We start from the raw sequence: 22,886 nt of genomic DNA on the forward strand, positions 1-22,886 counted from the left end.
GCGGAGAGAGGGGATCGAAATGCCGTCGAGATGCGGAATAAAATAGGCGGGGTTAGAGCGCGCTAAAACGAGAGAGTTTCGCGTCTCTACCACGATACCATGCTGCTTATTTAGTCGCGGGAACGCAATCCTGCGCGACGCGTAAAAACGGGTACTATATTCCGGCGGCTTTTTTTCTCTTCCTTTTTCTCTGTTTTAATTATTTATTTATTATTTTTTTTTTTTTAACTGTGTTCAGCAGTAAATTGGTGGTGCATTTTTAAAATGGCATTTCATAACACCAAAGTGCTATGTTTATTATTCATTAAAAGAGGCAATGTTTCATTTATTTATTTATTAATACAGAGCGTTCGATATATATAATCAGATTTCTCTTAATGCGTAAATCCACTTTTTTTTTTCTCGGCGGGAGCTTGTTTATCGGTCGAAATTCGATCGACATCGAGAGTGTCCGGTGTACATATTTAACGAAGCCTATTGGTCCCTTCTCCTCCTCCCTCTCCTCGTATAAATCCAGGTTAGCTTCGGCAGGAATTTACTTTGATTTCAGAAGAGCTCCGGGAATTTGGCGTACATTGCCCGGGCGCGCAAATGAGATTGGGTCTAATTTGGGGAATTTCCGAGTTATATCGGCTTAAACTCGTCTCGCCCCGCGCGCAAAGTACGATATATCATTGCTATCGACATGTTACTCCGCGCTTAAAGGATTATCCCCCCGTTTTCTCTGTATATATATATATAGATTTTTAATTATCTTCTCTTTTGAGCGCGAGAGATCGACGTTAGAACGCAGGCAGTTATTATTGACGGGGCAATCTATGCCCTCGTATTTGCGCGTGTTACGTTATATTATGCGCGGATATCTAATGCGGATGTAATTTAGTTGATTTACGGGACGGAAACGTATGCGCGGAAAGCGGCTCAACTAGAGCGGGCAGCGTCGGATTAGCGCCGGATTACAGCGGCGGGGTGCTTGAAACAGAAGTCTAAAATGCATAATAACCGCATATAAACGGTTTAATTCGCGCATACTGGAGTGCACCTGTTATTCGTAATATGGAAAGGACGAAAATGAAGCGTTCGTCCTTTCGTCACAAATGTCTGGGGTATCCGGAAAATATCCGATATCTTTTCAAATAAAACAGGAGAACAATTTTGACATAATCATTCACGAAGATTCAACTCGTGTGCATACTCGAAGACGTAGATGTAACGCACGTGTATTTTTTGTGCGCGTGTATGTATGCAACGATGATGGAAAGAGCGCGGTGGATTGGTCCAGCAGACTCGTAAATCATCCGCATCACCTTACGAGAGCGTTAGATAAGGGGATCCTCGTGCGTACACGAGGAGGAGCCACATGGCCGGGACTATCGCGCGATTATCCTTGGCACGGATATATAAGAATCCATATGCCGTTCTCGTCTCTCGGCATTTTTAAACGCGCCAACGCTCAACGAGGCTCGCGCTATCGGCAGAGTACATCATAAGAATTTGCCGTCGAGGATGTATGCCGGATATACATAGCTCCTGCATCGCCATTAGAGATAAACGCGGATGGAACATCCTTCAGATTCCGCGAATGCCTCGTGAGAGATGAATTGTATTTCTCGAATCGAAGGAGAAAAAAGAAAAAAAAAAAAGAAAACCTACTTCTCTGCCGAGATGTACGAACGTGCTCGGGAAGCTGGCTTAAATTATTTCGCGTCCCGTTAATACTCTTGGTCCGTCCACTTGCACACGTTAATTCCCTAGCAAATTATCCCGGTAATTGTATTTTTCAGGTGTGCGCGCGCGCGACACACACGCACACATACTTATGCTGTCCTACATTTCGTGTCTATTGTCATTGTGATGGTAAATTTCTGCGGCTGGTTCATTACTCGCGAATGTAACTACCTAATGTTGATCTTTCACATATTGCGACGTGTAAGATGCGACGACACGTGAAACGCGCGTTTCTCAAGCGGGTCTCTACTAACATAAGCGACGATTGAGTTTTCGACGAGAGAGCAAAGTTAACCGGGTGAAGGCCGACCGGATAGTAATTAACAATGCGATGCCCGTCATCGTAGAGGAGAAGCGATTCACAGGAGATGAGAGACTTTGTGCGATTATCGAGTTTCTTCGAAATCGATGATAAAAAAAGGATTACTTTCGGAATGCTGGCTCTTTCGGTATTTACTAATCGGAATTATAATGGCAGATATCTTCGTGGACGCGAGCGGGATTTCCATGATTATTATTGTCTCTTGCCCGCGAACCTCGCAATTAAAATGGGATCGCGAAAATAATGCAGGTCGTCAAGGCGAAATTGCCGCGATGCAGTTTGTATTTGCATTATCGGAGCAATCACGTTACGCGCGCAATAGTCCGCTTTACCATTCGTGCACGCGCGTTGCATAAAGATGGAATACAAATATAGAGAAGCGAGGAGGAACAATCATCGCGTCGACGGTAGGTTTGTTACGATTGGCGACCAATTGCGGAGATAGATGGAAAGTAAATTGACGACCTCCGCTGCCGTTGTGACGTTAGTCGGCGGCGACCGCGACACGGTACGTATATGTCGTTCGTATTTATTATACGCTCGCGGGACCACGCTGCGACGTATGTGACGTGCGAAAATTTCGCGCCGCCATTGTTGAGCTTGTGGAAAAAAACATTTTCTCGACGAGAAAGTGCACTTAAGGGAAACGCCGTCTCCGCAGTCGCCGCGAATTTCTCGCACAGAAGAAAGGAATAGCCCACTTGGCGATTCACACATTAGCGGTACTCTTGTGCCATTTTTTTTTTTTATAAGAACGTCCACATAAAAGAGATGCTATTCACATATGGGCTCACGCATTCTCTCGACATGTTAATTATACGGAATTTAAATCAAACTAATTTACTTTTCAATTTTGTTTTCTCGCCTTTCTTTTTCTGCCCATAAACAGCTGATTTTCTCGAAAATTCCGTTGGCATCGTTCGCTCGTCGGATCGTCGTTGTTTAATCGCCGTGGAATCCATCCGCGACTCGAGGACAAGGGAAAGGCCTCCCGTCACTTCCCTCAGGGGAATTGACGCCGATCGAGAAGAAAGGAAGCGCGAAGAACAACTTTGGCGATCTCGCCTCGAGGGCGAGAAAGCTAAAGACGACTGAACGGGTCTCGAAGGACGGGTATATGTTCGACGATACCAAGGACACCGCGCGTTTTCGCAATCCGCGCTTCGGCGATATGGCTGGATAACGTCGCGGATCTTTCACAATCGGCAATCGTTCGGGCATAGCCATTACTTTTGTACGATTTCGATCGTATTATGCCGGGAAATCGTAAAGTACTCGTATTATAATTATGTTGATATATAATTATTTGCAAAAGATAATATATTTTTTTTCACGCTATACTTTGTTTTCGTCTTGTCTTCGAAGGAGTGTCATCCTTATTACGGAATATTGTTTTATTATTATTCAGAAATTTATAAAAGGTCATAATGTTTAAATAGAGTTTATATATCATTAAATTCTGTTTTATAATTTTTTTTTCAAATAATTGCTAGTAATATAACTGCCACAGCAAGAACTTAATGAAATATTTATCTATCTTCTATTTATAACGTAATGTGTCTGTAACATTGAATCGCCGATGCATTTCTTTCTTTCGTCAAGACGCAGATTAATTGATTTCTTGAGCGCTCAATTGCCACTGTGGTAATTAATACGTATGTATTATCGAGAGAGACGTTATAGCGTGTTATCGTGTTTTTACTATCACTGTTGACGTCATACAACGTGTCTCAGATCCGCGAATGCAAGACGAGAGCCTTACTTTTTTACGAGTGACAAGAAACAGAAGGTTCTTACGTATAAACAGAATGCAAATTACGGAGATTCGATTATTATCTATAGATTATGACTGAAGGCGAATAGCTAATTATTAATATTCACGGAATATGAAGATAGAGATCTGAAGGTTCGCCAGCGCAAGAACCGCTCTTTCTCTCTCTCACGATATATATATGTAATATTATTAGAAATCATAATTTTATGAGATCAGCTGTTTTAAGCGGACAGTTTCAACGGCGAGATGCGCATATATTTTCGATCTTCCATTTTTTAATTAATGGATCCGCGCAGTATCCAGCGTCGAGATCGATGGTCCAGAATAGCCTCTCGAAAGAGGGTCTTTGGAGAAAACTCTCGTGGGCGTGACGAGAGTTCGCTCGTCGCCGACCTTCCATTCCGGAATCGTTCCATTTCGCGCGCTCCCTTCTATCGGCGATGCGGGAAATTGGGTAGGATGATTCAATTAGCCGGAAGGGAGTCCCTCCGTAAGCGAGCGAGCCATCGGGGCCCCTGTATAATTTCGCAGGAGAGCGGTTCCCTCCCCCCTCCACCTCCCCCCGTACCGATGCATCGTATTAGTAACGTAGTAGAATCGATGACGCACATCCGCCTATTATCATCCCTCCGCGATTAATCTTGCGACGCTTCTTTGCGACGACATCGATCGGAGTCACCGTCTTTTTTCCAGTTTCAGTGAACTTGTTCCCTCGCGGACGGTAATGTTTGTTGAAGAAGCGCATAATCCGTTTAATATCCGCTTCTTGATCGACTCTCTTTCTCTCTCTCTCTCTCTCTCTCTCTCTCTCTCTCGGCGGCAAGAGTAATCAACGCTAAGATCGATCGCGAAGACGCGTGCAAGAAGCCTAGAACAGGGGTGCGCAACATTAACGTAGCGAGACACCAATTGTGGGACATACCTATCGCGTGATAAGCGAAAATGTTTGAATACAAGAGATTATAATATCGAATAGAGAGAGAGAGAGAGAGAGAGAGAGAGAGAGAGATTTTTTTTGTCACAAATTTTTCGCTCGTCAGAGCCGAGAAATAAATCGGAATGATCAAGGCGGGACTCTCGCAGGCGGAAACGCGTCAGCGCAGGAAGTGCGTCAGGTATGTCGGGGCGCACCCCTGGGCCCGAGCATGGAAATTCTCCGTGCGTGATCCGGACGCGATAAGACAGGACACCAGCGGGCGTTCTCCGTACGTTTTACGCGAGGGCGAAGCGCAGAAGGAGGTGGCCGACCTCCGACCTCCCCTTGCCTCGCCCGATATCATCGTGCAACCCGGTTCACGCTAATAAATCAACCTGTCGCCGGGGCCTCCAGTCGCGCCCTCGACCCCCGCGACACGCTTCTCTCTACCGCCTATATCCCTGACATCACTCTCTCTCCGCCGCCAGTCTCTCTTTTAAGCCTTTCGGTCTCACCGAAGGCGCTCGCTTCCTCTTGCGCTTCCGGTTAGTTCGCGTGAAAATTGAATAATTTTGCGCGATAGTAGAAAAGATAATTGCTTATTTGAATGCATTTGTATGAAAGGCGCGGGAATATATATTTTTATAAACATAAGAAAAAATAGGCAAGAATTTCGATCGACCTAGATGGCCTTATAGTTTTTGCGATCGAAATTATGTAACGATTGTCGACAGGAAATGCGATAAAGAATTCCCTTTTTCTTTCAAGAGGAGGAAATTACATCGAACGACTTTTTTTCTCACGATAAAAACCAACAACTCGGCGAGTGTAATTTACAATGGATTAATCTCCGAGTGTATTTATCGGTCGCGACGTTGTAATTCGAAGTTGGGAAGAAGGAGCCGGCGCATCTTGCAGCCTCTTTGTCTAAAAGTCCCGCGGTCAATCATCTATGCTCAAATTAATTAAAGATTCTCATGAAATTCTAATTTGACATCTCCCAATCGAATTGCAATTTGAGACCGTAATGTTATCCGGATCGCCATAATTTGTGCGCGTCTTTGTGCCGCATCTCTCTCTCTCTCTCTCTCTCTCTCTCTCTCTCTGTCATTTTCTACTCGTTTTTCTAATGAAGTGTCAGAAGCACTTTTCTCGGACGACGTTGAACAACCGCCGGATATCGGTTTATCGAAAATGTAGAACGAATGTACGTACGAATCTGTGTTCCATTTTAAATCGACGGCGAATAAAATTGAGAAATAATTCTTTTCGCGAACGATTGTGAAACAAGCGCTTTCAACGACTGGCGTTTAAGCGAAAAATAATAATACAGATTTATCGATTTACATATAAAATAATTATATTTATAGAGTTATGTAGCACAGCGAAAAAAAATAGACGGGATAAAAAGTGCAGGTGTGAAAAATTGAGATCGATATTCGCGCGACTCGACATACACGTGGCATTAGAGCACGTTGTTTTTTAGAACACGTCTAGGAAAGCCGTCTGTAGCTCGGACAGTTTCTAACTGCAATTAACCCGGTTTGTTGCCGCGGCCCTTCGTGTCAATCGACCTTGTTACTTTCATGGGGTGGCGTGGCCTCCGCTCGTGTCTCTAAATTCCACGTTAGCCCCGCTGTGTCCTGAGAGCGCATTCCATCGCTTGACAAGAGTCTGAGTTTCGCCTTGCAATCCGGCGGAATTAACGCGATTATCTACCTATCAACTTGCTGTCCTGCTGAACTTTATCGTGCCGAAGTCTATCCCGCGGTTTTGATCGTTCGATAATCGTTTTACGTTCTCTTTGTGCCTTTGGGAAACTTAACCGATGTTCGGAATCGAGCTGTCGGTTTGAGCCTAACGAAGCGAAATGACGCGATGCTATTGCAGAAAGTAGCTAATGAACTCTGGGAAAGATTCTTTCTCAAGAGATAATGCGGAGAAAGATTCCGCGAACAGTCGGCAACTGTGATAATTTTGTATGATAAGAGAAAAATGTATCGCAGAGAATCAGAATCAAACTAAATATATATTATTCATATAATTTATAAATTTAAATATTTATTAAATAAAGAAATTATTAATAGAATTTATTTAATAAATTATAAAAATATTTATAATTATGAATTATGATTATAAATCATAATATAAATTAGTATAAAATTTAGAAAAAGTTTAATAAAATTTAAAAATTGAATTTTTCTATTTATATATTTATTTAAGGAACTAGAAACAAATTTATTATTAATTTAGTAAAATATTTAGAAATTATTAAAATATATATTATTCAAATGATAACATTCTAAATTAATTATTACATGGCCTGTGGTGTAATATATAATTATACAGTTTTGAATAGTTATAACAAATTAATGTGACATAAAACAGCTGTAAAGTATGACAACGTAATTGAACAAACCTGAATAGATTGATTTGATTTGCAAATCTTGTGGGAAGTCGACGTCGCTTGATAGACAATTGACGGTGAGAGTCCGTTCGCAGTTGACCGATCTGTATCTCGGTAATGACATTATACATTACACAAGCTTTTGTCCCAATAGGGCCTGATAGTTCGCACGGGTGGATTCAAATAGTCACTCGCCAATGCACAGATCGCTTTGACACATTAAAGCGTATCGGACTGAATCGATGTTTCATGCATGAAGCTGTTACTGGTTCTATGGCGGAAACTAGTAGCAACGTGCGTTTACATCGATCTTCCACGAAAAGGGCTGCGATCGTATCGAATACGTCGTTAAGTTAAATTAACGATCGTTACGAGAAGGCAATACTATGACAAACGCATGCATATAAGCTGGAATTCTAGTAAAAGCTTAATAATAATCGATCTTGTGTAAAAATAATATTAGCCGAGGATTACTTCGTATTACAATATCATTTCGCTCAAACATAATAATCTCGCGACACTAATGACCTGTTACGTGAAAGAGTTGATGACCGACAAATTATCACGTGAATTCTCGTTGATTTCGTTAGAATATCGTTATCATAAATTTCAGACGAATTGGCGAAATCTCTCGTCGCGGAAGTGGCTCGCTTCGAAACACGGAATGATACGGTTAGCAGGCAAAGCCAGATGTTGCTTTCCCTCGCCGTTTGCCGTTATGGTTGGTCGCGATGGCAAGGTTGGAACGCGCCGCGATTACAACACATTCATATTATGTGAATTATATATTAATTAGTTTACACACACATGTATACGCAATCAAAGGCAACTGCATGCTCATGACTGCGTAATGTTGACGCATTTATTGTAGAAGGCGCGTAGAAATTATGCATGTGCACTGAAGATTTAATATCGCAGTTTGTCAAATTTTTTTTATGTCGTCGCTTCGTACAGATTGAATCGCGAGTTTAAATAAATTTTTCGACAAGAGCACTGATGTATAAAATGTATTGAGTCGGTAGCTAAAATTTGTGCACGTCACATCGCGAAATACAGAAATAAATGTTGAGTTATGTAAATATTAAATCGTATGTTAAGCCGTTGATTGTGCGAAAGCAGAATCAATATTATTTCGGGAAGTAGAGAATATAATATGTAAAATTATATATAACATTATATATATATAAAATAATAAAATTTATATAAATAAAAATGTGTATACATTTAATCCTTAAACAGCACGGCAAAAAATAGAGCATAATGGAAGTAACTGACACGTTTCGAGAGTGCATTTATTTATACGAACAGACATTATATATAATTTGTGGAGAATTTTAAAATTGCTAAAATAAACAACATTTTAATACTCACACACACGCAATGCGTGTACAAATTGGACGCGCAAGTGCGTCAACTGCATCGACTGCGGTATGCCGCGAGTTGAGTCAATATTATTCTGTTATATATAGAAACTACCTGTGTGAATGTAAACGCGCGTATACCGAAATTTCCCGAAAATTCATTCATTATAAAATAATCCTCATTTCGCGGGATTCCCCGAATTTATGGTTACGTTTCGTACTGTAATAATGATCATCCGATGGGCTTCTCCGACGTGATAAAAAATGCACTCCGTCCCATTTATATCATTTATAATCGACTGTGATGATACCGAGGCACACTTTGGGAATAACGGACGCTATCGAGAGCGCCGTTCAATCTTGTCTCTCACATTCGATAATGCGCGGTTAGATAAACGCGATATTTTACTATGAGAGACGCGTCTCTCAAAGTAAATTGCTTGACGCGTTTACGAGCGTCGTCGATCGTCGAAAACTGGCAGTTACGTTTTCGCTATTGCAACTGCGACCGCGCCAAAAATAAATTCGCGTCGCCTCTCTGCTCGTTCCGCGTCTGACGAACAACAATAGCTTTTTCCCCCCACAAGGTATTGTCTTTCGGGGATCCGGGAATAATAATAACGTCCGACGTGTGTTTTGTCAGCGTAATTTATATCGCTTTGCACGGGCGCGTATACATCCCGCGAAGACGCGTGTGTGACATCGGCATGTGACCCGCGTTAAATTTGGAAGTGGCTCGGCACTTCTGGGCCGCAGTTGTCGCCGTTTCTCGACACGCGCCACGCAAACCGATTGTGATGTCGCACTCTTCCAAATGTCACGAGAGAAACAACGGCGTGACGGATTCGCGAATGGATGAGGACGCAAAGCAAGTTCTCCGAATCAGTTCATCGATTTTGAATATATGCATTATATCGATCATCGTGTACATTAACAGAACAGTGACGAAATTTTTTTTTTATAAAAAAAAATAATTTGCGTATAACAGAGAGGACTTTTTCTGAACAATTTTATCAATCAGGCCGATTCAGTATATATAAGAACGGATGTTCTATATATTTTATTTAAATTATGTCTTATCACGTTTGATCTATTTGCAAAAAATTCTATAATTGCATCTTGTTTGTTAATCGATTAAATTAGAGAATTTAAACCTTCTATTTGGAGATTGATGAAATTATTGAGAAATGGGCAATGAGAGAGAGAGAGAGAGAGAGAGAGAGAGAGAGAGAGAGAGAGAGAGAGAGAGAGAGAGAGAGAAAGAGGAATCTACAGAAGTGACAAAGCACCTGGAATAGTTACCAGCGTCACTAAAGATAGGATAGGAGAAGCATTACACTTCTCCTGCGGAGCACATTGTGTTATCCGCCGCCATCTCGACGGGATCGAATATATATGATTTAATGTTCCCTTTATGTGACACGCTTCGAAATTCTGTCGCGAACTTCAAGAAGCGAGAGGGTATATGCGAGGTGTATGTGAATGTCTGTATGTGCGACAAAGATACTTTGAAAGTGGCGGACCCGAAATGTTGGAGCGGAAATGTGATTTACGAGACGGAAGCGATTTATTGCCTCTCGTTGTGAGGTTGCATAATATCGTGACAGCCAATTGGAAGAAGTTACTTATTCCGGCTTTCGTACATAGTACATTTTCGCCCACGTGAATTACTTGTCTTAACGAGACACTCGTGGACGAAAAGGGGGAGAAGAAAATATGTCGAGTAAAACTGTAAAGGGCATATGTTTCAGGATAAGTATACACAAGCCTCGATTGTTCATTTTCCATAGTGATTCACTTTCCGCTTTAAAGGGAAAGGACAATAAATACATGTACATAACTTTTTGATAGAGCAGTGCTGAAACATTAGAATAATGCGTGACTAACATCGTGGTTTTGTTAATGTTATGCACGTGACGTAATGGACGAGGCAACGACCTTAGAGATTTTTTTGTGTTTTATTAATTAAATTATGTATATTATACATAATTAAATTATATAAATTAATATGCCTCCTAGAAAAGTATTACTTTGTATTTTCAAAGAATAAGCTAGCTTGTTCCGTTCAGCTATGAAATGCCATTGTAAATCTATCCTCGATCTACTTTTATGATTTATTACTTTTTGTGATTCAGTGCGCGCGCTGCTGTAAGTTTCGCGATTCATCCCGTCGTTTCCGATCCACTCCCAAGAAGCGATTCGTCTGAGAATAGAGCCCTAACGATGCATCGATTCGCGATTAGTTCTCGAGTTTCGGGAACCGTCACCCGCGCGGATTTTCTCTCTTCCGCGAAAATCTATAAAGTTGGCGGACACGTCTTGCTCGCGCCGAATTGAATTCTGTTTGTCGCGTGTTTCATTCGCAGCTATCGCCATTTATCGCGAACGCGGCACTTCGCAAAGTGACGGAAAAAGATTTCGCAAATTCAATTCACGAAGCGCCCGAAGACATTCTCTTCCTCTCTGTCATGCTGTTCAAGTCCCCTTATTGCTCGAGTGGAAAAAATGCACGTGCATAGGACACGTTCGCGGTCGTAGTTTCGCGAAGTGGAAATGCATTAGGTAGATGGGACGCATAATTGGGGCCGTCGCGCGTATACCTTCTCTGCCGTAGTTTCTTTCTTTTTTCCTCATTCCTTTTTTTTTATTCCTCCTTCTCTTCCTCTCTCGCCTTCGTGGGAACTTCCCCCTTCGTCGCGTTAATTTGTTTACCGTAATGTTAGATAAAAGCGGAACGCCACGTTCGGTTCGCCGCGTTGGCACTTTACGTTATTACCCGCTTCGCTTTCGCACGTGTGTATGAAAATGCCGGCCGACGCAACTTTTACGATCGATTCGCGCGGAATAATACTGAATGCAGAAGCGCGAATATTCCGGCGTTTTTAAACGCAAGCGGCAAGAAATCGACAACGGCAGTTAAACACGGCTGGCGGCCCGCCATTATCGAATTGAACGATCGAACACAGCGTTGTTCTCTTCAACGTTACACAACGGTGATCACGCGTCGATTATCTCCTATCCGAGTCCATCGACGCTTACACTCGTGCTTCCCACAAGTAGTATAATACTCTGTACCTGTCGCGCGAATATCACGCTGCGATGTACGAATTACGCACATGTACGAATATATATAACATATATATATATATATATATATATATATATATATATATATGCGCGTATACGCGTCCACGTTGCGTACGTATGTATATGCGAGACGTGCAAATGGAACAAAGCCACGTTAAGCTGGTTGCGATTGGTGTGTTGCAGACACGAGGTGCCTGTCACCTCGGAGCCGATCACGGTGATACACATGGACGAGGACGTCGTCGTGGTCAACAAGCCCGCCTCCATCCCTGTAAGTGGTGTACTGCCAGAACTGTACTGCCAGAAAATTGCTTGTGCCGTATTGTCTACCGAATCACACGCACGCATACATCCACATACACACTCATATACGTACACGTTATTCATCCAGATCGCATGCTGTCATGTTGCATGAATGACGTCCCTCGACAGTCTCCACGCAATCATCACGCTTGACGTTCGAAGTCAGCTGATTCTCAATTTACTCTTTTGTGATCCCAAAAAGTATCTTTATCTATGTACATAACATGTCCTTTTATGCTAAAAATTATTCCTAGAGCACGCTCCCGAAACGTTAGAGATCCATTAAATTTAGAATCTCCGAATTATAGTCTTTTGTATTTTAGTGAAGAGACCCTCGTTTCGTCGTAAATATATATTTATGTGTTTCGTTGAATTAAATTTCACTCCGTCGACAATCGGAAGCACGGACATTCGTTCCTTCGCATCGTTAAACGGGCTTCCGATTTCGTTAGCGGTCTCTTCTTTTTTCCGCGGACGTAAATCGTCGCTAACGAGTCGTTTTTCTCAGACTAACGGAACAAAACAGCGCGGTTAACAGACGTGCGCCAAGGGCCTTTGACGAGCTCGAGCTTTTTAAAATGCAACGTTTCGGTCCTCATCGATCTATCTCTCCTGATACTTCTGAATGTGGAACATTCATCGCATTCAGTATCACGGCGATAAAAAAAAAAAGAAGGGAAAAAAAGGGGGAAACACAAAAGAGAGAGAGAGGAAAAATGTGCGCGTGGGCGATTCGTATATAAACCCGAAGTCTCGCGAATAAAACGCGCTATTAAAATGTTAATCGCGCGCATTACGCCGCTCGCAAATCACGGATAATTTACTCTCCGCGCTATTATTGCCGTCCGCGATAATGTCGCACTGCCGCGAATGCTGTAAAAACACGTGACTAAAGGACACGTGCACTGGTGGCAATTCCGGGAGTCCGATGCATTAAACCGTGTATCGGTGATTCATTGGCGTAACTAACGGTTACAAGGCTCACCGAAAAAAAATATTTCAAAGTTCTCACTTTTGTTTTGCATTTTAGCGACACTTTGATCTCGGTTATTATTTCCATCCGTGGCATAATCGTAATAAAGTATGCGCGACAATACACATGTCGCAGTTTCTTTGTAAATTCAATTCTTTCAGAAAAAAGCTTATGCTCTCTCTCTCTTTATATGAAACGTCGACCTACAAAGAGATACGCTGCTTTATAAGGTTAAATCTTTTTGTGTGAAAAGGTTGATTTTACAAAAAGCAACATATACGTTGGAGAAATGAAACATAAATCTTATCGGAAAAAGAACAGAAACGATAAGCTACAAAATTTTAATGCCTTTGTTTCCTTTCGTCTTTTTTCTTCTTTTCTTATTTCGTTCTCGCAGGACTGTTAGTTATACAACGTTAATGCAGCGATTGCAAGTTTTACTCATCTACGTCTGGGATTCGCGATAGGTATTGCGAGAGCTACGAGCTACCGGCTATTTTTCCTCTCAAATGTCACCGAATGTACGTCGCGTCGGTCGCATTCCCCCATCCTTCGAAGCTCGTTAACAAGGGCTTTCGCAACAAAACGTCGGGCATTAATGCAAAAATAATCCTACGCGCGAATACCCGATGGATGGTGCAAACGCCATTCCCAACTTAATGGGTCGCTTTCCACTTTGTTTTCTTTTTTCTCCAGTACCTTTTTCTCGTCTGCCAGCAAGTGGTCCCGAAGAGACCTCGGGTCGACTGACGATTGGTCGAATTAATTTTCGCGTACAGACGTCGTTAAAGCGTCATGCAATTGGAAAGACAGCAATACTTCTTCCTTTCTTCATTCTTTCATTTCCTACGTATATTACAGCAATAATAAAATTATTCAACTTTTCCCACTTCGTGTAAAATTTTTTAAAATTATTTCAATAATATAACATATTACATTATAATTTTATAAAATTGTAATAATAGAGATATATTATATTTATTTTAAAAAAAATGTTAATAGAAGTAATAAAAAAATCTAGATTTTTTTTATTCAATATGAAAAGTAAAACACATTATATTAAAATTGTATAAAATGGTGATGATAAAGATACATTAGAAAAATATTAATAAATGAATGAGAGTAATTTTTTTTAACTTATCGAAAAAGCACATTATATGTGATTCATAGTTTTATAAAATTAATATATAGAAGTATTTATATTATAAACAGATATTATTAATGGATTATATTTTTGAATTCCAAACAGAAAAAATATACTGGAAAAATTAGTGAATGTTTATTTATCAGGATTAAAAATTTGAGATTAAATTATAAGTTAAATTAAAAATTCTATTTTTCTTTTAATCAATTATAAATATAATGTCGCTAATATTAAATTGACTCTCAAAAAATTTATTTTCATCTTGAATCTTTTATAATGTGTATCAAGATTATTCCTAGCTGAATTATTCAGCAGAAACGACTATATAAATACAGCCTGATATTCCGAAAATTTACTTTACGATGACAGAAAATCGGAAAGTATGGTACTCTTGTGAATGAAGAAAAGTGCTTTCAATCGTCGTATTATCGTAACGGTTCGCCGGGAGTCGATAGCGAGCATGCATTATTGCGGATACGTGCCATCGTTTGTACCGGTGTGGAGCGGGCTTATCAAACCAGGAAGAATCCGATACGATCCGCCAGCCAGCCAACCGATCATTTGTACACACAAATCCACATTGTTGATCCGAGCACATAAAGTGTGCCGTTTCCCGGACCGTGTCGATTCGAAACCGTGCCATGAATCGAATCTCCTTTGTGGGCGCGATCGCTTTTTGTCCCGAATTTGCCAAGAGAAATGGGTCGACCGCGTGGATGTTGTATGCGCGCGTGCATACATTTACATTGGCCACATGCCGATAGGTAAAACTCGTCAAAACAGCGTGCATTTCATAAGTTTACCTTCTACACATTTCACTTCCTGTAGATATTCCTGGTTACACGATAAAAAAGTATCACGGGGGAGAGAAGTGTCTTAGATGACCCGAACTATCCCAAGACGAAATCTATCATGTCAATCTTCCTCTTCCAGAAGTTTATATTATTATCCTCAGTACTGCGAATTTCTTGAGCGAAAGTGCAATAAATAAAATTTGACCGTCTGACCTGTTTTGTGATCACAGGTGCATCCGTGTGGCCGTTATCGCCACAATACCGTGGTGTTCATTTTGGCGAAGGAGTACAACTTGAAGAACCTCAGGACCATTCATAGGCTGGACCGGCTGACCAGTGGCATTCTCTTGTTCGGTAGAACGCCGAAGAAGGCGAGGCAGATGGAGCACCAAATAAGAAATCGGCAGGTCTGTGTTGTGTAAGCGCTCGGAATTACGAGAAAAACACAGACGTCGTTCGTTTGTCGTTGAATGGAGAGATGTAACGAATATATATATATACATGTCGCGTTTTCACGTTTCAGGTTCACAAGCAATATGTGTGCCGAGTGGAAGGCGAGTTTCCGGAAGAAGAAGTAATCTGTTCGGAACCGATCGAGGTAGTCTCCTACAAGATTGGCGTCTGCAAGGTCTCGGAGAAGGGCAAGGACTGCGTTACGCGTTTCAAGCGTCTTAGTTACAACGGCAAATCGTCCGTGGTTCTGTGCAAGCCGCAAACCGGCCGCATGCATCAGATTCGCGTTCATCTGCAATATCTCGGCTATCCCGTGGTAAATGATCCGCTTTACAATCACGTGGTATTCGGTCCGCATAAGGGTAAGGGTGGTAACATCGGCAAGACCGACGAGGAGCTCGTCCGTGATCTAATCAGTATTCACAACGCCGAGAATTGGCTTGGCATGGACGGCGACTCCGACATGAGTTTATTCAAGCCGAAGTTGGAGCTGGAGGAGCGCGTGCTGGGTACGGGCAATGATAAGGATAACGGCTCGTCGCCGTCGTCCACTCCGGGTCTGGTCGAGGATGAGCAACAGCAACCGCAACAGCAGCCGCAACAGCAGGAATCCCTTAAAGTCACCGTGGGAACGCAAACGGGCTCAGAACCGCCGGATTCCACCTTCGCTAACGACAAGGTCACCGTCGATCCGCACTGCTACGAATGCAAAGTCAAGTACAGGGACCCGAAACCGTCGGATCTGGTGATGTATCTGCACGCGTGGCGTTACTGCGGCCCGGGATGGGAGTACGAGACGCCGCTACCCGCGTGGGCGGCGAGCGATTGGGTCGGTGACGATCGATAGTTCATACGACGAGATCGAGGATGATCGTGTCGATCACCAACGCCGTCGCCGTCGTCGTCATCGTCGAGTCTCGAATCCCCTTTTGAGATATCCTTACCCCGTGCCTTCCATCCGCCAACGAGCGATCTTTTGACCATTGTACACGTACAAATACACAAATATGAACACAAATACACAAATTCACAAACATGAACACTTACGCACACGCACATACACACACACACACACAATATCTGCATACATGCGATGAATAAAGGTGCATACCCCTGTAACTCGGCCGTCGGATTTCTCGAGGCTGCGATCCGAGAGAAATGGGATTGCTGGAACAATCTCGCCGCTCAATTTGCATTTCTGCGATTTCTCGCCGTCGATATGTAAATGACAACTTGGCGTGTATTGTGACGTATCTAAAAGAGCGGAAACAATTTCCCCGCCGCTGTTCGCGCGCAGAAATGTATGTTCGTTTCTAGTTTGTGCGCGTTCTCATTTCATCATATGTTCTGGCAGAGTCCCCGTCGGGCGCGAAAATCCCACATGCGGACGAATCTTACGGGAAACGATCCGAGACGACGTTTTAATATTATGCCATTAATTATAGCGACAAAAGACATCGTTGTATATCGGCCCTATTACCTTAATACTGTCCTGATTTTGCGAGCCAAATAATAAATCAGAACATCATTATTGTTATTTTAATATCACATTTCTCTTACGTGAACGAACATGAAACACGTTATATCTACAAATGCAGCGCAAAGTCACGCCGACTAGTGAGATGTAATAAAGCGCAATGATTGTTCCTAGGAACGTTTCTCTTTGTATAACAGCTTTTGAAGAAGACCTTTGCACGGTCAATCGATCAGATGTTTACAAATCGCAGGACTTCGTTGTAATTTGTGGAAGTAATGACATTCTAGTAATCTTTTTCGGAGATATATTGTAACAAATAGATGATCTGTGATTATATTAATGCGATATTTATCGACCAAAACGTTTTAACCATTGATACGATTGTGAGGCGATAAAAACAATTTTCTTTTAATTTTTAATACAATGGAAAATTATAAATAATTGAATAATCCTTCACATTTAATTATAATTCGGACGTAGTTCGCGTAAGCGCAATTCTATACAGTGTATCGCGTACGTATATAAATCGTATATAAAAATCTCTTATGCGAACGCTCTATAAGATAAATGTATGTTCTGTAAAAACGCGAGTCTCAGCCACTTTTATGTGCGGCGGCGGTCAAAAAGTCACTGCCACTGAAGCGCGAGACATCCTTAACGCGTGTCAGAAGATTGATGCATCTGTCGGAGATGGCATGGATTCCGATGGATTCGTCTTGATTTATGACGTACAGAAACGTAGAAAGGCTCGCGATCTCCTCTTCTATTTTCTATAGCGACAAGAGTCGCCCGGCTTGCGCGTAACTATTACTCTCCGATCTTGTAAGACATTTTGATTCACGAGAGATACCGCTTGATCCATTTCTCAAATTTCGTAATCTTTGCAGAAGCGTAACGTCGTCTTATCATCCAAAAATAAAACGACAGTGCGGAGAGTAAGTATTTGAGATTATTTCGCTAGCAGTCGGTCGCGCGTAGGCGACGTTCCCGAGAGAGGGACCATGTACTCGAGTAAAATGATTATCGCCGGCTCCGGATTTGACCTCGGGATTGACTTTGGAACGGAACCGAAGTGAATATGGTGATATCGGTTATATTCGCGGCAACCGCTGTTGCTTTTGGCATCGAACCACTTCGGCACTTTAGCCTGACAGAAGTCAGCTAACTTGGCGATAAATTTATCTTCGCGCTTCGACGACTTGTTCCTGGAACAATTTCAACGAAGCCCTGCGATTTTCGCGTATTATCGTATATATTTTAGTGGTATATTGCGTTAATATACTCGTTGCGTGAGAAAGCGAGATCCCATAATAAATGTCGTGAATCGAGAAGACGAGTGAAAATAAATAACATCGGTATCAATCGTGCATTAATATTATTAGAGGAATTCTCCGATGCGGTATCGCGATTGTCAGCGATCGCGTTTCTTACTATCGCCTCATCCGGATTTCGAAGGCTGTCACCTCCAACGAGCAAGACCGTATTCTCGAAACACGGAAAACGTAATGATACGCATCGTTCGAGCAATTAGCATCGTTCTCTATTTATTTACACTCGTCGACGATGAGAAATCCGCGTTTTCCAGTTAAGGAACAGTAGAATGATTCCCATTCATATGTAATGCGAACGTTTTCGCATAGTTTCGAGAATAGACGTTTAGAAACCGGGACGATTGTGACCGTGGCGGAGAAGGAGATGAATTGTATCCTCCTGTGTAAAGCGCAGGTAGGGGACTGATATATGGTAACCGCAATAGAGAGGCGCACGTCTATTTTTATGGCAGATATACGTGTTAATATGAAATTGGATGCGTGGTGGCGCAAGTCCAGCGCGATAGAGGTCTCCAACAATAAACGTGATCTTGCCGAAAGACAGCCAATGATCATGCCAAAGAGCGAGCGACCAGCGAGCTTTTAATCATATCGTGCATAAAGTACCTTTTTTCGAGGCCTCTACAAGAGAGAGCCTTTTCGAGAGGAAGAAAGAAAAGCGCGACCCGTCCGCCCGGTCGGGGCGAGAGGACGGAAATAAGACAAAACGTTTCGTAACAAGTACAATCCAAAAGCGAGTGAAATGCGAGAGTGTTACAATTTTATTTTATTATTACAAGTCACGTTTTCGATTGATACCGATATATATTTAAGTATATATACAGTGTGTTTCCGAGCGAAATAGATTTTTTCAACGTATTCGACAGATTATTATAAGCAAAGAAATTTGTGGATCGATTTGATTTCATTATCGAAACATCGGAAGTTTAATAAGCTACAGTTATATATATCATAAATAATATATAATAAAATTTAATAATTTACCTGTAATTTCTTTTTAATGTGATAAATTTTACACTATACTGTACATTCTTTGTTTAAAATGACTTCCCGAACATGTTGACAAAATCAGTTTCACTCATCAGAAACACTCTATATATGTATGCATATGTATAGAGAAAGATGATATAACAACGGACCTATCATAAAAGACAGTGTGTGCGCTTACTAACTCGACCAGGATAGTTCGCCGGAACGGGCAGGCTACCCCGAAAAATGTAACGGCTAGCTTAAATTTTATTATTTAAGTAACTAACGATATAATTCGAGAAAAAAAAAATCGTGAAAAAGACAGTTCCGATTATAGCGGCGCTAAGGAGCGAAAGAGCGAGAGAAAGAATAGACAGATATCTGCTGAACGAATGAGTGTGCTTTTGTATATAAATATTGTATACGCACATTGTACCGTATCTTTAAAGCCACATTAATTATCCGTATTGTAGTCGGCGGAAACGTTAGCGCTAGCGAATTTTCTTGTATGATGAACGAATAAAATGCAAAGTATCGTTCGATAAGAACTAGTGATGGCGAATATTTTTATCGGATGGCTATGAACATTCTTACGTTTCGCTCCGAATTTTCCCGTAAATAACGAGCGGATCGTATGCATGATTCATAGAGGAGAAGAGGTGGTTCTCCCTGTTTTTCATTCCGAATGCGCGTTTCGGTGGCAAAAATATTTTCCGTTCAATGTAGCAGTATCATTTGTCTCATCGTTACCTGCATAATACACCGCCAGTGCCGTTACTATAATTCGTGTAGCTTCGAGCATCCGTAACGCGCGCGTTGTAACATAATTCCCACGAAAACTGCGTAAAACGGGCGAAGTATGTTTGCATGGGAGAGCGCAAATATTAGAATATAAATGTTAGTATCAGGGTTTTAAGTAAATTCGACCGATACTTGAAGATAAATCAAATTTTTGTTGTATTTTGTGCATACGTTCAACGTTTCTCTCTCTCTCTCTCTCTGATATCATATATTTTTCTAGAAATTTAACGTCGGCCTGTTGTCTCGTGCTATTTCATTTAAAGGATATTATTATTGAAGAAGTGGATTGCTCGTATGATTCACAAAGAATACAAACTTCCTTAATGTCTACTATGAAGCCAATCCTGACATATTATATCAATTTCCTTTGCATTAAAGCGTCCGAAATAAGATATCACCTGAATTTTGACGCGAAACACATCGCTTCGTCGAGTTTACTGTCCTTCATGCGTCATTACGAGCTTTTTGGCCTAATTTGCGATCTTTCTAAGGTAAAGGAATATCTACTTGCGATCTACGTATATGTATATGTATATATATTTAAATATATAAATTTTTTTCTCTTAAGTTTCTTTTATTAATCGAACCATCGGGCCAGTCGACCAGCCCGGGTTCGAAAGACATCATTACATGAGAATCGTGACTATCGCGTGCAATTTCAATTATATACACTGAAAATAAATCTATAAAATCTTACCGGGATTGCTTTAAATATATATTTTTTCTCTATTATATTTTAATCTCCGGTTTCTATCTTGTTTAGCTCATCAATTGGACGCGGCACACTTCTGTTGTTTTAAGCGCGCCTCAATCTCTGGCCTGAAGTGTCTGATCAAACCTTGTACGGGCCATGAGGCACCGTCTGCCAAAGCACAAATTGTGTGCAGTTCTATTTGTTTCGTGAGCTCCCATAGCATGTCTATCTCGTGCACCTCGGCGTTACCTTCTACGAACCTAAGAGAAAAAAAGTTATATGTTTGTATGACAAAATCTGGATAACAATTTTGTGCAAATTAGCAATTATAAATGTATGCTTACCTTTTTAGTATTTTAAACATCCAGCTGATACCTTCCCGACAAGGTGTGCATTGACCGCACGATTCGTGCTTGTAGAAACTTATCAAACGAGTGATAGCTTTGATTACGTCCGTCTGCTTATTCATCACGATTACCGCGGCTGTGCCTAAGGCGCTCTGTGCCTTTATGAGATCATCAAAATCCATCAACACGTTGTCGCATATACTGAAAGAACATCTCGATCATGATTTTTGAAGCGTTGATCGCTGGGTAAATCGAACGTTTACCTTTTAGGAATGATGGGAGTTGAAGAGCCTCCAGGAATGACACCTAATAAATTATCCCAGCCCCCAATTACACCTCCTGCATGTCTGTCAATGAGCTCCCTCAGAGGAATGGACATTTCTTCTTCGACAGTACAGGGATTGTTTACATGTCCAGAGATATTGAAGAGCTTAGTTCCGTGATTTCGTGGACGTCCAAATGAGGCAAACCATGTTGCACCTCGGCGACAAATTGTCTGTTATAAATAAAAAATATTACGAAGGTAAGGATAATATAGAAGAGAAAATTACAAAAAAAAATCTGAGTATTAGTATGTAATGCATACAGGCGACACTGCTACAGTTTCGACGTTAGTGACAGTCGTGGGGCATCCAAACACACCGATATCAGCCGGGAAGGGTGGTTTTAGCCTTGGTTTGCCCTGTTTCCCCTCAATGGATTCGATAAGAGCAGTTTCTTCGCCGCAAATATACGCACCCGCTCCTCGCACTACAAATATGTCGAAATCGTATCCAGAGCCGCAGGCATTCTTCCCGATTAAACCAGCCTGATAAGCTTCAGCTATGGCAACTTGCATATTGGACGCCTCGTTATAAAATTCACCGCGTATATAAATGTAAGCGGCACAGGCACCCATAGCACGTCCGGCAACCAAGCAGCCTTCCACGAGCTTGTGCGGATCATGACGTAGGATCTCGCGATCCTTACACGTTCCCGGTTCACCCTCATCGCCATTGATCACCAGATACTTGGGTCTACCATCTGGCGGCTTATTCATGAAGGACCATTTCATTCCGGAAGGAAAACCGGCTCCACCACGGCCTCTCAGACCAGAAGTCTTGATCTCATTGATGATCCAATCGGCACCTTTATCCAGTATCTCCTTGGTCTTGTACCAATCGCCACGGCTCAAAGCACCTTTCAACCGCCAATCATGCCTGCCGTACAGGTTTGTAAAGATGCGATCCTGATCGGACAGGGGCGATCCTTGTTCCTGTAAAAAAAAGAAAAAAAAGATGCTGATAAAACGGATGCTGACATTTAGCGCAGTTTTATGCATTTTAATTGCAATTTTTATAATTAAAATAAAATAATCGTATGTATTAAAAGTAGAGAGTAGGAAACATGAGAGATGCAAAATGCAATTAAGGCGAAATTGTATTAATGTTGAAAAAGAATCTCACTTTTCCTTCCGGAGCGGCATCGGCGAGCGTTCTCTGCTGCTGGTTGCCCAAACTAGTTCCGAGGAGACCTTTAAATAGTGCAGTTATTTAATTACATAACCTCGCAATTTGTAAAATATTTCGTGGCAGATCAAAATGCCGTTCTCGAACGTATATGAGAAAACATACGTTTATTGTTTCATCGTCGCATTATCGGCGATTCCTGACAACGCGCGTACTTTGATGACAAATGAATACTCGAAACTCACCCAATTGTCTCCTCGGAATCTGCAAACAACGTACTAGGACACTTGCCATCTTGTCACCATTTTGCAAAGTGCAAGCAGAGATGCAAGTCTGTTCGACGACAGTGCCAGTTGTGTGAACAGTGTGAGAAATACTTTGCCCGTTTACTCGATCGGCAATGCGATAATATCGATCATCAATATTTTTATTGAATATATACGCAAGCGTGAAATGAGTTTTTTAATTGTTACAACTCATCTCATCATTGTCAGTTGTAATTTCGAGTAGTTTGACATTTTTAGATATCGTCTATCATTTTTAAGTGCCCAGCATAG

The 22,886-nt window shown here is 41.6% G+C and overlaps 2 protein-coding genes across 7 annotated transcripts in view; one reads left to right on the plus strand and one right to left on the minus strand.

Moving 5' to 3' along the window:
* Positions 1 to 19,587, plus strand: part of LOC126852423 (pseudouridylate synthase RPUSD2-like) — a 113,280-nt gene extending 93,693 nt beyond the window's left edge. For all 6 annotated transcript variants that reach the window (XM_050597230.1, XM_050597228.1, XM_050597229.1 and 3 more), the window contains 3 exons: positions 11,779 to 11,866; positions 15,040 to 15,216; positions 15,333 to 19,587. In XM_050597230.1, coding sequence (XP_050453187.1) covers positions 11,779 to 11,866; positions 15,040 to 15,216; positions 15,333 to 16,109 — 1,042 coding nt within the window. In that variant the 3' untranslated portion in view covers positions 16,110 to 19,587. The remainder of the gene's footprint in view (positions 1 to 11,778; positions 11,867 to 15,039; positions 15,217 to 15,332) is intronic.
* Positions 19,588 to 20,393: 806 nt separating this feature from the next.
* LOC126852428 (NADH dehydrogenase [ubiquinone] flavoprotein 1, mitochondrial) lies at positions 20,394 to 22,653 on the minus strand. Its single transcript, XM_050597241.1, has 6 exons — positions 22,575 to 22,653; positions 22,327 to 22,394; positions 21,468 to 22,136; positions 21,145 to 21,377; positions 20,879 to 21,082; positions 20,394 to 20,794 (listed from the first exon to the last, which is right to left on the minus strand). The coding sequence occupies exons 1-6, from the start codon at positions 22,621 to 22,623 to the stop codon at positions 20,608 to 20,610; spliced, it is 1,410 nt and encodes a 469-aa protein (XP_050453198.1). The 5' UTR covers positions 22,624 to 22,653; the 3' UTR covers positions 20,394 to 20,607.
* Positions 22,654 to 22,886: the final 233 nt, after the last annotated feature.

Source organism: Cataglyphis hispanica, chromosome 10 (assembly GCF_021464435.1).
Source record: "Cataglyphis hispanica isolate Lineage 1 chromosome 10, ULB_Chis1_1.0, whole genome shotgun sequence".
Taxonomy (NCBI): Eukaryota; Metazoa; Arthropoda; class Insecta; order Hymenoptera; family Formicidae; genus Cataglyphis; species Cataglyphis hispanica.